The sequence below is a fragment of the Mycteria americana genome, chromosome 2 (genome assembly GCF_035582795.1).
Source record: "Mycteria americana isolate JAX WOST 10 ecotype Jacksonville Zoo and Gardens chromosome 2, USCA_MyAme_1.0, whole genome shotgun sequence".
NCBI lineage: Eukaryota > Metazoa > Chordata > Aves > Ciconiiformes > Ciconiidae > Mycteria > Mycteria americana.
This window is the reverse complement of record NC_134366.1, coordinates 157431218-157444814: the sequence shown is the minus strand read 5'-3', so window position 1 is coordinate 157444814 and position 13597 is coordinate 157431218. Positions and strand designations below refer to the sequence as shown.

General features: G+C 41.0%; 1 protein-coding gene across 1 annotated transcript in view; it reads left to right on the top strand.

Moving 5' to 3' along the window:
• CSMD3 (CUB and Sushi multiple domains 3) overlaps positions 1-13597 on the top strand; it is a 774333-nt gene that overhangs the window by 647639 nt on the left and 113097 nt on the right. The window contains exons 42-43 of the mRNA XM_075495159.1: positions 8229-8438; positions 12896-13084. Of these exons, the coding sequence (XP_075351274.1) occupies positions 8229-8438; positions 12896-13084 (399 nt within the window). The remainder of the gene's footprint in view (positions 1-8228; positions 8439-12895; positions 13085-13597) is intronic.

Here is a 13597-nt window from a genome sequence, read left to right as displayed (position 1 = left end):
ATCTTCAACTAGATCAGGTTGCTCAGAGCCCCATCCAACCTGACCTTGAATATCTCCAGGGATGGGGCCTCCACTACCTCTCTGTGCAACCTCTTCCAGTGCCTCACCACTCTCAGTGTAAAAAATTTCTTTCTTAAATCCAGTCTAAATCTACCCTCCCTTAGTTTAAAACCATTGCTTTTTGTCCTGTCACAACAGGCCTTGCTAAAAAGTTTGTCTCCGTCTTTCCTATAGGCCCCCTTTAAGTACTGGAAGGCTGCTGTAAGGTCTCCCCACAGCCTTCTCTTCTCCAGTCTGAACAAACCCAATTCTCTCAGCCTGTCCTCATAGGAGAGGTGCTCCAGCCCTCGGATCATTTTTGTGGCCCTCCTCTGAACCCGCTCCAAAGCTCCATGTCCTTCTTGTGCCGAGGGCTCCAGAGCTGGACGCAGTATTCCAGGTGAGGTCTCACAAGAGCAGAGTAGAGGGGCAGAATTACCTCCCTCAACCTGCTGGCCATGTTTCTTTTGATGCAGCCCAGGATACGGTTGGCCTTCTGGGCTGTGAGCGCACATTGTCAGCTCATGTCCAGCTTTTCATCCACCAGCACCCCAAAGTCCTTTTCCACAGGGATGCTCTCGATCACATCATCCCCCAGCCTGATTTAAAACCGAGGATTGCCCCAACCCAGGTGTAGGACCCTGCACTTGGCCTTATTGAACCTCACGAGGTTCACACAGGCCCACTTCTCCAGCTTGTCCAGGTCCCTCTGGATGACATCCCGTCCTTCTGGTGTGTCAAGTGCACCACTCAGCTTGGTGTCATCTGCAGACTTGCTGAGGGTGCACTCCATCTCGCTGTCAATGTCATTGATGAAAATATTGAACAGCACTGGTCCCAGTATGGACCCCTGAGGGACACCACTCATCACTGATCTCCATCTGGACATGGAGCTGTTGACCACTACCCTCTAGATGCGACCATCCAACCAATTCCTTATCCACCGAACAGTCCACCCATCAAATCCATATCTCTCCAATTTAGGGAGAAGGATGTTGTGGGGGACAGTGTCAAAGGCTTTTCGGAAGTCCAGATAGATGACATCCATTGCTTTTCCCTTGTCCACTTATGTGGTAACTCCCTCGTAGAAAGCCATTGGGTTGGTCTGGCAGGACTTGCCCTTGGTGAAGGGCTATCTTGAATCACCTCCCTGTCCTCCATGTGCTCTAACATAGCTTCTAGGAGGATCTGTTCCATGATCTTCCTAGGCACAGTGGTGACGCTGACAGGTCGGTAGTTCCCAGGGTCATCCTTTCTACTCTTTTTAAAGATGGGCACAATGTTTCCCTTTTTCCAGTCACCAGGGACTTCACCTGACTGCCGTGACTTTTCAAATATCATGGAGAGTAGCTTGGCAACTACATCAGCTAATTTCCTCAGGACTCTGGGATGCATCTCATCAGGTCCCATAGACTTATGTATGTTCACGTTCCTCAGGTGGTCATGAACCTGATCTTCCCTTACACTGGGAGGGACTTTACCCCCCTGGTCCCCAACATGTTGTCCATTGACTCAGGAAGGGTGAGGAGAGCGGTTGCCAGAGAAGACTGAAGCAAAAAAGTTGTTGAGTACCTCAGCCTTCTCCTCATCTGTTGATACTAGTTCACCATTCTGGTTCATCAGTGGAGGTATGCTTTCTTTAACTTTCCTTTTCTGGTTGATATACCTGTAGAAGCCCTTCTTGTTATTCTCTGCATCCCTTGCCAAGTTCAGCTCCAACTGCACCTTGGCCTTCCCGACCCCATCCCTACACAAGCAGGCAGCATCCCTATACTCTTCCCAGGTTACCTGTCCCTGCTTCCACTGCCTGTGCAGTTCCCTCTTGCTCTTTAGTTTGACCAGCATGACTTGACTCAGCCATGCTGGTTTCTTCCCTTCCTTGCCTGATTTCCTACATCTGGGGCCTGAGAGCTCTTGCGCTCTATGGAAAGCATCCTTAAAGATCTGCCAGCTCTGTTCTGCTCCCCTGTCCCTGAGGGCCGTTTCCCAGGGGATCCTACTGACTAACTCCTTGAAGAGCTGGAAGTTTGCTTTCCTAAAATTTAGGGTCCTGACTATACTCCTTGCCTGTCCCATATCCCTCAGGACTGTGAACTCCACCAATGTGTGATCACTGCAGCCTAGGCTGCCTCCAGTCTTGATGTTGCTGATGAGCTCACTTGCATTGGTGACAATCAGGTCCAGTATCGCATCCCCTTGGGTAGGGGTGTCTATTACCTGGGTTAAGAAGTTATCCTCAATGCACTCCAGGAGTCTCCTGGATTGCCTACAGCTTGCCGTGCTACTTTTCCAGCAGATGTCAGGGTGGTTGAAGTCCCCCAAGTAGGACAAGAGCTTGCGAGTGTGAAGCCTCCTGTAGCTGGAGGAAGAAGGCTTCATCAGTAGGCTCCCCTTGATCAGGCGGCCTGTAGTAAACAACAGCCACAAGGTTCCCTTTGTTGCCTCGGTCTCTAATTCTTACCCATAAGCTTTCAACCTGCTTGTTGCTGTTCTTCAGGGACAGCTCTTCACACTATCCATTTCTTGATACAGAGGGCAACACCTCTGCCCCCTCCTTCCCCACCTGTGCCTTCTGAATAGCCTGTAGCCATCGATAGCCACACTCCAGTCATGAGATTCGTCCCACCAGGTTTCAGTAATGGCAACCAAGTCATAGCTTTCTAGCAGCACGGTAGCTTCCAGCTCCTCCTGTTTGTTGCCCATGCTGCGTGCATTTGTGTAGAGACACTTCATTTTTAACCTACTTCCTCTCCATTCATCAAGTTCAGATATGTTCAGCTTCCAGATGAGAATGCTGTAGAAGACTGAGTCAAAAGTCATAGCAGAGTGAGAGTATATCCACCATTCTCCCTTTGTCAATTTAATCATAGAAGAAAATAATGGTTGATCAACTGTGATTTTCTGTTAGTAAATCCATGTTGACTGCTCCTGAGTCCCTTTTTGTCCTTCATGTGTTTGGAAATTGCCTCCAGTTAGACAAGTTCCATAGTCTTTCTGTGGACTCCAGTGAACCTGCAGTTGCTATTGCCCAGGTCCTCTTTCTTGTCTTAAAGGTGGATATATCTTCTGACTTTACCTGGTCACCAGAATTTCTCTCATTCACAATGATTTTGAATAGGTAATATCAGCATTTCAATTACATTGGCTAGCCCCTTGAGCAACTTTGGGTGGATCCTATATATCTATCATTGCAAAATCTTTATTCAAAGCTAGCCAATAGAGTTGTCTCATTTAATTTTTTATATTTGTGGCACTTTTGTAGGAAAATGTGCACTTGGGTTTTTTGAATGGCATGTTTTTTCAGACATGCCTCACTGTTTTCTACTTTATACCTGCCAACTTCTGTCATCTTCTTTATTTGATGATACAGAATTTCTCGGTCTTCAACAGTACCTGAATGTGGCATCCCAAATAGTTTTCCCTTCTGCATCTGTTCAGATTCTTTCCCTCCTCTTTTTAAAATAATTTCTGTGATCTTTTTGATTATAAGTCCCGTAAGCCTGGTTCACTTATCATTTAAATGAAAGCCAATTGTTGTGCATGTTTTGTTTAAACTGAATAACATTAAACGTCCAGTAACATTGACTTAACAGAATCTATCTGTGGGAAATACATTATGTCAGGATAGGGATTTCCATATAGAACCCAATTGTTATGTTTGCATTTTGTTCAAAAGTCACAATATTCAAGTCTATAGTCGATTTTTTGTATTAGCATTTTATAGAAATAGCATCGATACTTTAATTCTGCCATTACCTGAATTTTAGACAGCTTGATGTGACAGCTTCTCGTGTTTCATCATGAGTCATAATGCTGTCTAGAATCTTCAGATCCCATGCAGATCCCTGCTAGCTTTCCAGCTCATGTACAGGAAAACTAAATGCTCCTTTTTCTAGAAGAAAAATAAAACTGCACAGATTGAATGTGATTGACATTTTTGACCATTTCTAAACAGGATATTATTAAAACTGAATTGAAAATTAAAGTAAAATTTCATTGTAGAAATGAAAAAATGACATTTGAAAAAGTGATGTCTAAAACTGGTTTTAGTGATGCTGTGGTTCTAGTCCAGTGGAGGCACATACATCTAACTCTTCTGAGTAGTAAATAGAAAAAATCAAAAACACCATAATGGGAACCTTATATAGGTTTTCAGTTGTTTAAGTGTTTCTAACAAGATTTTTTCCTGGTTATAAGTTATGGATCATAAGCTTTTTGACTTTATGTTAGCTAATGGTGTAATCTAAACCAATGACAATAGGTTGATTTCAATCAACTCACAAGGTTACTTTATATGATTTGTTGCTATTCTTTCTGAGATTTATGGTTAGGCTTTATATATAAATATATGAAATATATTTTTATATAAATATAAATATTCAAGAGGGGTGTCCAAACTGCAAAAAGCCATGGAAAAAAAACAGTCCAACAACCAGAAATCTGAGACAAACAGAGGCAGATGCTACAGGCTGAGCAAAGGATTAATACCTTGGAAGATTGATATGGTTCAGGAACTTGTAGTGAAAGACAGCAGAGTACAGAGAACAGAATGATGAACAAAAATATATTAGAGCTGGTTTTGTATCGAACAAAGTGGGTGAAAGAGAAAAAAAATTGACAGTAAGACAGCGTGAGTTGGCAGTTATTAATGACAGCTTAAACTTTGGACAAGTGTTTGGTTCACAGATCAAATAAAAGGCCAAGCCTATAAATATCACAGATAGAGAAAGAAGAAAGTTTGGATATAACTGGATTCTCTGTGTAGGAAATGTTTGGAAGGCTGGCAAAGTCAAAGTATGACACTTATAAGCAGAAGCTTTCTTATCACATATAGGCTTTCTTCAGATAAAGAGAGACAGACATGATCAAGGTAACAATAATTATGCGCCAACCTTTTTTCCTGTAGCATACAAAATGTTACATGCTTCAGAAAACCATTCATAAGCTTTACATGGTATCTGGGGAGAAAGCTCTAAAAGACAGTGACAAACACTATTTAGCTATTACAGTTTAGGAGTTACAAAATTATTCATGACTTTTCAATAATTAATCTGATATTATATCTTTTCCTTTCAATTTTATATGAAATCATGTTGATTGTCTTTGCCAGAAACACCAGTGGGACTCAATCATCTTCTTAATGAAAGTACTTCATTATCATTCCATAGTTGCAGTAAATCCAGACAAAATACAAATTCCACTTTGTTGTAACTTATGTAGAAATATGTATAAACAGGAAAATGTTTAAAAAGCCCTATAACTACTCAGCTGCTGAGCATTTTCTTCTTGTCCTGTCACATAATTGTTGTAATACATCACCTGGTTAGGAGAGGTAACTTGCTAATGGATAGTAAGCTACCTTCCTGTTCCTTACCAAGTCAAATAATCAGACATTTCTGTTGGCAAGATCATCATATGGCACAATGTGTGTATGAGAATTAAATAATTGAACTGCATGTTTAGTGAGAGGTGTACTGATGAATGATCATTAGATAATATAATTTACATTTTTTGTGACTCAAAAATAATATATATGTTAAATAATGTAAGGAGTGTGGCCACCTCCTCCAGCCACTTCAGCCCAGGACCCTCCTGCCCAGCCACTGGAGCCCAGCCTGCTGCCCAGGGACACAAGGTCTCTGACCAGGCTGAGGGACATGGCTGCCACCTTCCTGTTTGCAGATTCAAGCACTAACAAAGCTGAGCACAGACACACACACACAGAGGACACTGACATGGCTGGTCACACAGATTGCCGCAGAGAAGGTGCTGCCTTCGACTGGACCTACATACGGGATTCACATAAAACACAAGCACAGGCAGCCAAGTCCCTTCCTCCTCTTGGGCTGGCAGAGACAGAAGGTCGCTAGTGCAGGCGCACACACAACACTCTCTAGGTTCACAAGCACACGCACATTTGCGGATCCCTTGACTGTCCGCCTGGCACCCCTGTCTGGATCTTGGGCCCCCTTACCTGCTTCATGGGTCCCCTACTCGCTAGCTGGTCCAGCTTGATGCTCTCTGCAAACACACTGTTCACACACTCGTCTCTCATGTGCTCCACATTCGCAAGTCCCCCTGGATGTGTCAGCACGGACTTTCTGCCTGCCTGATATCCTGGCCTGGACCCAAGGCCTTCCTACTCACTGGCTAGTCCAGTTTGAAGTTTGCTAGCAGATGACACATGCATATTCCCTGACACACCAGGACTGGGGACGATATAGACGCTTGCCCTCCCAGCAGCCAGCACCAGGCACGCGGGCTGTGACCCATGGTCCCGCTCCAGCCGCCACCGCTGAGCTCCTTACTCACCTCACTCACGCTAGTCTCACCAGTAATTGGTTTTGAGAACACACACTGTTCCTGCCCCAGTGGCTGGAAGTTAAAGACACTCACAGTCACTTCAGGCCAGGGTTACCAACACCCCTGCTCTTACTCCAGTAGCTGGCACCCAGTCCATTCACACTGGTCCCCCCATTAGCTGGCATTCTGGGCACAAAGTCTGTAGAATCATAGAATCTGAATCATAGAATCATAGAATGGTTTGGGTTGGAAGGGACCTTTAAAGGTCATCTAGTCTAACCCCCCTGCCATGGGCAGGGACATCTTCAACTAGATCAGGTTGCTCAGAGCCCCTGTAGGACCCTCCATAGGTCCAGAGAGCTGTGGCCTCTCACTTGCTCCAGTAGCTGACTTCACAGGCTGCAGGGTGCCCACATCCCTGGTCTGACTCCAGTAGCTGGCACCAATTTTCACCCCCCCACACACATACGAGTAACTGGCACTGAGACCCCCACACTGGCTCCAGTAGCTAGCACCATAGGCCAGAGGCACCCACGCCCTGGTCTGACTGCAGCTGCTGGCACCGAATTCCACTCACAGATACAGTTCTTACTACTAGCTGGCACTTAGTCCTTGCAGCCCACATACGCACGGGATAGATAGTGAGATTATACAGAGAGATAGTTAAGAAAAGATTTAATAAGAAGATATGAGATGATAGGACAGACTGGTGGTCAGGTGCAGGGCTCAGCCAGACAAACGTACTGACCCACCCCACTCTACACACAACCAGCCCCTTTTATGTCCTTTTCTGCCTACCCCATCTTTGTCCCTCCCTGCTCCCCTTTCCTCTGTGAATCCCCTCAGGGGTTTGTATAGGTCCTGCACCCCTCCCAGTACAGGGTGCCCCTAGTTTGCAATCTTATCAGTTGCAAAGTCCAGGTTGATCTTCCTGGAAGTTGTGCCTGTAGTTTCTTGACAGCACGTCAATTAGTGTGACTGGCAAGGTTTGTTTCTTGTCATTGGCTCCATGTTTGCTTTGTCAGGTCTGTGTCTTTGTATATTTTGGGTTCTGGTTTCCCCCTTTTCTGTTGGTTTCCCAATTGATAAAGTCCCTGATCAGATAACCTTGCTGGAATAAACATTCTCACACTCTCACTTGACCTCTTCAATTAGTATGATTGACCAGGTTTGATTTTCATCACTGCCTCTCTCAGGTTTGTGTCCCTGTATGTTCTTGTTTATGGCTTCCTCCTTTTCTTATTTTCCCTTGCATCATTGAAAGATGTCCTTGACCAGATACCCTTAAAGGAGCAGACACTCTCCTTCCACATGCTTTTACAATATATATTTAATCCATATTATATGCATAATTTTTACTGTGCCTCATTATTTTTATATATGTAAATATTAATATATATAAGCTGAGAGAGATCAGTTTATGTACAACTGAAATGCAGCTGTCTCTGGGGTAGAATTCTGTCACTGTTTTTTTCCAGGTGTGGCACACAAAGCATTTTTTCTTTTAATAGAACTGGAGACTATTTTGTGCAATTGAAAACAGGAAAGATTTAACTAAATTGAATTTATTTGATGTTCAGAACTGAAATTTGCCCTAAATGCACAAACAACAAACTTTGCCAAAAAGTGGCATATAAATAACCAACAGTTCAATGCCTTAGATTATGTTAGTATTTCAGTGTTGGCGTTTCTTACCTTGCCAGCCAGTGATGCATGAAGAGAAAGAATGCTTCAGACTGAATTCCATGGACAGCATCTGGGAGCGTAACACATACTTTTCCACTGGTTACATTATTTTCTGATATTATCAGTGTAAAATGTACATACTTTATTTTCCCTCCTGCTATTGATACTGGTGGCTTTTATTTACTAACGATGTTTTTCAGGTGTCCATTTGCAATTTGTGAATTTCTCAACGGAGACCATACATGATTACTTAGAAGTTAGGAGTGGATCTACAGAAACTAGCACTGTTATTGGGAGACTAAGTGGCCCTCAGCTACCAGCCTCTCTGTTCAGCACAACTCATGAAACCAGCTTATACTTTCACAGCGATTACTCACAGAACAAACAAGGATTTCATATTGTATATCAAGGTGAGATTTTGACATTCTTATGTGAGAACAAGGTGGCTGTTGAAGGTTATTTCTTTTTTTGGCATTCCTAAAAGTTAAACATGAAGCAAAAGTTTTTCTGTATTTCAAACCAAAGTGTTGTGCATCAAGATCAAACAGAAGAATGCAGAAAATTAAGATGAAAAAGGAAAAATAATTGCATATTCTCTTTAAAAAGCAGTTCAAATGTAGGCAAACAGATAATTTCCCATATCTGAATTTGGTTGGCCTATTAATTTACATTGCATAGCTTTACAAAGTAAGCATCTCTATTGTTCAATTTTTATAAGCATATGGGAATCTTAATTTTGTATCTTGGGTTCTGGAAGGGGAAGATCTAAATATTGTTTTAGAATACTGGATCCATGTAGGCTAGTACAGAATAATGCCAACTCAGGAATCTCCAAATCCATTTTATTTCCTAGTTGGCAATATCGCTGGAACATTCTTGTTCTGTTGTACTCAAATAGGTCATGCTGAGCTGGTGAAGACTGCAAGATCATAATTCTATTTATATAATTGCTGATTCATTTAAAAGGGATTAGATCACCACTGTTCACAAAAAAGGTCAAATGTATATTTTAAACTATATCTGTTTTCATGAAATGAATAACGTCAAAGGATGATTTAAAGAGTTTTTACTTTAGAGCAGTCTCCTATTACTCTTTCAATCGTAACAAGTCCAAATTGACTTGACCTCTATGTAACATTCTGGAAGTGAGCCACTGTAAAAAGTGTTAGCTTTTAAAGAAAAAGTCAGTTTATGACTTAAATTGCCTGGTAAGGTTTTATTCACTTCTTATTTGGAATATGATACTATTTGTAGGAGTGTCGTGGTTTAGCCCCAGCTGGCAGCTAAGCACCAGGCAGCCGCTCGCTCACTTCCCCCCCCCCGGTGGGATGGGGCAGAGAATCGAAAGAGCAAAAGTAAGAAAACTCGTGGGTTGAGATAAGAACAGTTTAATAATTGGAACAAAATAATAGTAATAATAATAATTAATTATAATGACAGGGAAAAAAAAACAATGAGAGAGAGAGAGAGGAACAAAACCCAAGGGAGGGGAAAAAAAGGGAAAAAATATATATAAAAAAAATACAACCGCTCACCACCCGCCGACCGACGCCCAGCCAGTCCCCGAGCAGTGATCGCTACCCCCCGGCCAACTCTCCCCAGTTTATATACTGGGCATGACATCATATGGTATGGAATAGCCCTTTGGTCAGTTTGGATCAACTATCCTGGCTGTGCCCCCTCCCATTTCTTGGGCACCTGGCAGAGCACGGGGAGCTGAAGGGGGGGAAAATCCTTGACCAATGTAAACACCACTTAGCGACAGCCAAAACATCAGCGTGTTATCAATATTATTCTTATACTAAAATCCAAAGCACAGCACTATACCGGCTACTAGGAAGAAAATTAACTCTATCCCAGCTGAAACCAGGACAAGGAGTAAGGGAACTTTAAAATCTACTGCTAAGAGGGCAGTAAAAGACTTAAGAGCATATACTATTACTGCTATTAATAGTAACAGTAATCATTTTGGAGACGCTGTTATTTGTCAAAGAATTAAAAAAAAAAGTTCCCATTTCTGTTTTTAACCACATAAGAGATAACTGTTTCTTTCAAACATATACAACCTATGATCTTCCGATTTTCCAGATTTTGCGTAGTGTATTTGTTCTCAGTTCTGTAATAAGAAGTCAATATTTCAAATCTTCTTGGAAAAGATCACCAAGATGTGTGAGAGAGGCTTATTTTCAAATCTTACTTTTTTCCTATAAAATCTTTTATATTTGTAGTTCATTATAGAGCCTTTTAATTCTTCTCAGAAAAACAAGTAAAATTATAGACAGGTTTATTTCTCCTCTTCCTTAAACGTAAGAATGTAAAGACAGAAAACCCCTATTGGATCAGAAAAAAGCTCCATCTAGCTCAGTATGGTATTTCCAAATGGCAAAAAGAAATGCTGCTTAGCAGCACAGAAGCCTAACTAGGTTTTTTTGTACTCTCCCAGCATCCACAGTTGTTGTCAGACTCTTAATTCTTTTACTGTGGGATTTGATGGCATTTTTGCATTCAGCCTTTCCACTCTCTTCATGATTTTTGTGAACTACAGTCATCACACCTCCAATCTCTTTCCCAAGAAACCATGTTTAGCCATGTGCTCAGTAATGTTATTCATTATTATAGGCTGTGTCATATTACCAGGTATAGAAGTCAGACTCACTGACCTGTAATTTCAAGGATCTCCTCTAAAGATAGATGTGATTTACATTGGGAAATCACCACTCCTCTAGATCAGATCTTAAATTTATAAGATATATATATATTGGCTCAGCAGCTCTTCTGGGTGAAAGTCATTTGCTCCTGGCCCTATGCCTTACCTATTTAGTGTAGTACTTTTGTATTTACTTCAAATTGATCTAGTGCCTTAGACCTGTGTAATACAAGCACTGTATCTTGTTTGAAAATCTCTACACCATCTTCAGCAGTAACGACAGATACAAAGAATTTATTGAGTTTTTCTCTCTATGGCATCCTAATCCATAAAAGTCCCCTTTTTCTCATTTGTCATGAATTGTCCCACCAGTACCCTAGCTGACTTCTTGCTTCTGATATTGTCAAATAATTTTTTTATGATCAGCTAAGACATCTTCTGCAAGACATTTTTCAAATTATTTTTGCTCTCTGTATTTTCTATTTAAATTTGACCTGCTATGTTTTATGACTTTTTGGAAAGGCAGACTTTCATTATTTAAACGCCAACCTTTTCCCTATTGTAGCTTCTTTAACTTTCCTACTGAGTCACACAGGCATTTTTCTGAACCACTTTAGTGTTTTTTTATTCTAAATTGTAGAACATGTTTTACCAGGTCTTTAAAATAGTGTCAATTAGCAGATTCCAATCTGCATTACCTCATTTTTATATAATTTCCTTTCCAGAAAATTGAATATCCCTGTGCTGGGTTTATTTGACTTGCTCCCTCCCAGTACAATCAAACCACATTATGACTGCTATTATGAGCAGCTCTCCCATGAATACTTCTCAAACTAAGGCTTGAGTACCAAGCTGGTTTGAATCTAAAATAACATCTTTTCTTGTGGGCTTTCAAACTGCTTGTTCTAGGGAACAGTTATTTCCTGCATTCAAATTTTTATTTCTTCAGATCATCATGGTGAGGTGGATATTTGGGTACTCCGTTACTACTACCTGTCGTATTTTTGCAGCTTCTCTAATTTTATTTAACATTTCCTGTTCACTATCATTTTCCTGTTTAGAAATTTGTAGAAGCAGCTCAGTACTGCACTTACATTTCTGGAGTTTTAATTTCCACCTAGGAGTATTCTATAGTATTTCTTTCTTTCTGGTAATATTTTTATTCTATGGCACTTAATATAATTTCTAAACAACAGTGCTGCTCTCCCACCTGGAAGTCTCTGCCCTTTCAGTCTTGGAAAGGTGGTCACCTGGCAACACTGCATCCTGCTGCTCTATGCCAGGCCTTTCACTTCAGCGCTTTTGGTTGGTTCAAGCATTCTAGATGCCACCTCCTGTGTTTTAGGCTCCTACGTTGGTGTGAAAGGGCTTCTTAGTTTGGCCCTTGTTCTGTTCCTTAATACTGTATGCATCACTCCACATGCAGTGTAGGCTACCTGATTTGCTTTTCCTATTTATTGTAATTCTGCTGTTTGTCATTCTCCTGCACTTTTTTTAGAGGTGCATTGGCTGTTAGCCTCCTCCCTGTCATGGCATCACATCAGTCTTCTGTACCTATTAGCTTTTTCTCATGCTTCTTGTTTAGATATTCTTAGCCTTTTAAATTTTCATTGTCAGCAGCTTGGAACCATTTTGATTAGGGTGTACTTAAGGGTGCAGTTGGAAGCAATTTTTCAGTCTTGAAGAGCCAGTCAGTGGCCTACCTTTTTGAAGATCTAAGTGGAGAAAACACAAAGTCTAAATTTCTCTCTACTCCCTTCTTCTCCAGTGCAGTACTCCTGTACTTACTAAAATTAAAAGACAAAATGAAGAGTCTAGTCTCATTTTTGCCTTCATGAACTCTGTTCCAAAAACCTGTAAGGTAGAGTGCTAAGTATTTGTTTGTTTGTTTACACACACACACAAACACACACCCATACACACACATTATCAAAGTGGAAAGAAGATAAGATCATTTAAATTTTGGCTGTAGTGTTATGTTTTCTTTATGAGGTTTGGAATTGGAAACTAATTTTTATGCATATTTCCAGAATTGCTGTGGGAATGTTTCACTGTGCTTCTCCTGGTGTAGGACCAATGATTTTGATTGTCACTGTGATGGAACTTAAGACATGATGTCCATGATTTTTTAATTTTATTCTAATGAAAAGCTTTTATTTTTGAAGTAATAAGAATTTGTATTTTACTCCCCCCCCCATTATTATTATTTATTTATTTCAGCATATCAGCTACAAAGCTGTCCTGACCCTCGACCATTTCGTAATGGCTTTGTTATTGGAAATGACTTTACTGTGGGACAAACTATTTCATTTGAGTGTTTTCCTGGCTACACATTAATTGGAAATTCAGCTCTGACTTGTCTTCATGGCATCAGCCGTAACTGGAATCATCCTCTCCCCAGATGTGAAGGTATGTTCTGGGTGACCTGTGAAGCCTTCATTATTTGTAAGTCTTCCTAAGGACTGTTAACTGAAATAATTTCAGCTTTTCAATTTACAGAGACCTGTATATTTATATTGTGGTCTTTGCAGAGGAAGTATTTAATTTTGAATGTGAAAATTTTTGCAGAGAAGCTGAAATGTTTCATGGAAATATGAAATCTCTGAAAACTTACCTGACATAAGTTTGTTTTTGGAAGGTTAAGCTTAAGGTCTGGACTGTGGAGACTTGTGCTGCTTTTTAATCTAGGTGGTGCTACAGAGTAAAAGCTCTGCACTGAATCAAGAAAAAGGTTCAAAAATTGAATTTCCCAACTCTAGCCATTTATGTTGTCTTATCAGTTAGAAAGAAATGTCAAAGATGCCATAAAGTGCAGTTGTCCTCCAGTCAATGCTATGTGAAGTCCTTTCTACATATATTTTTTGTGAATGGGATTTTTTTTTAAATTATATTTTTTAATCTTTTACCTTTTTTTACACTGAT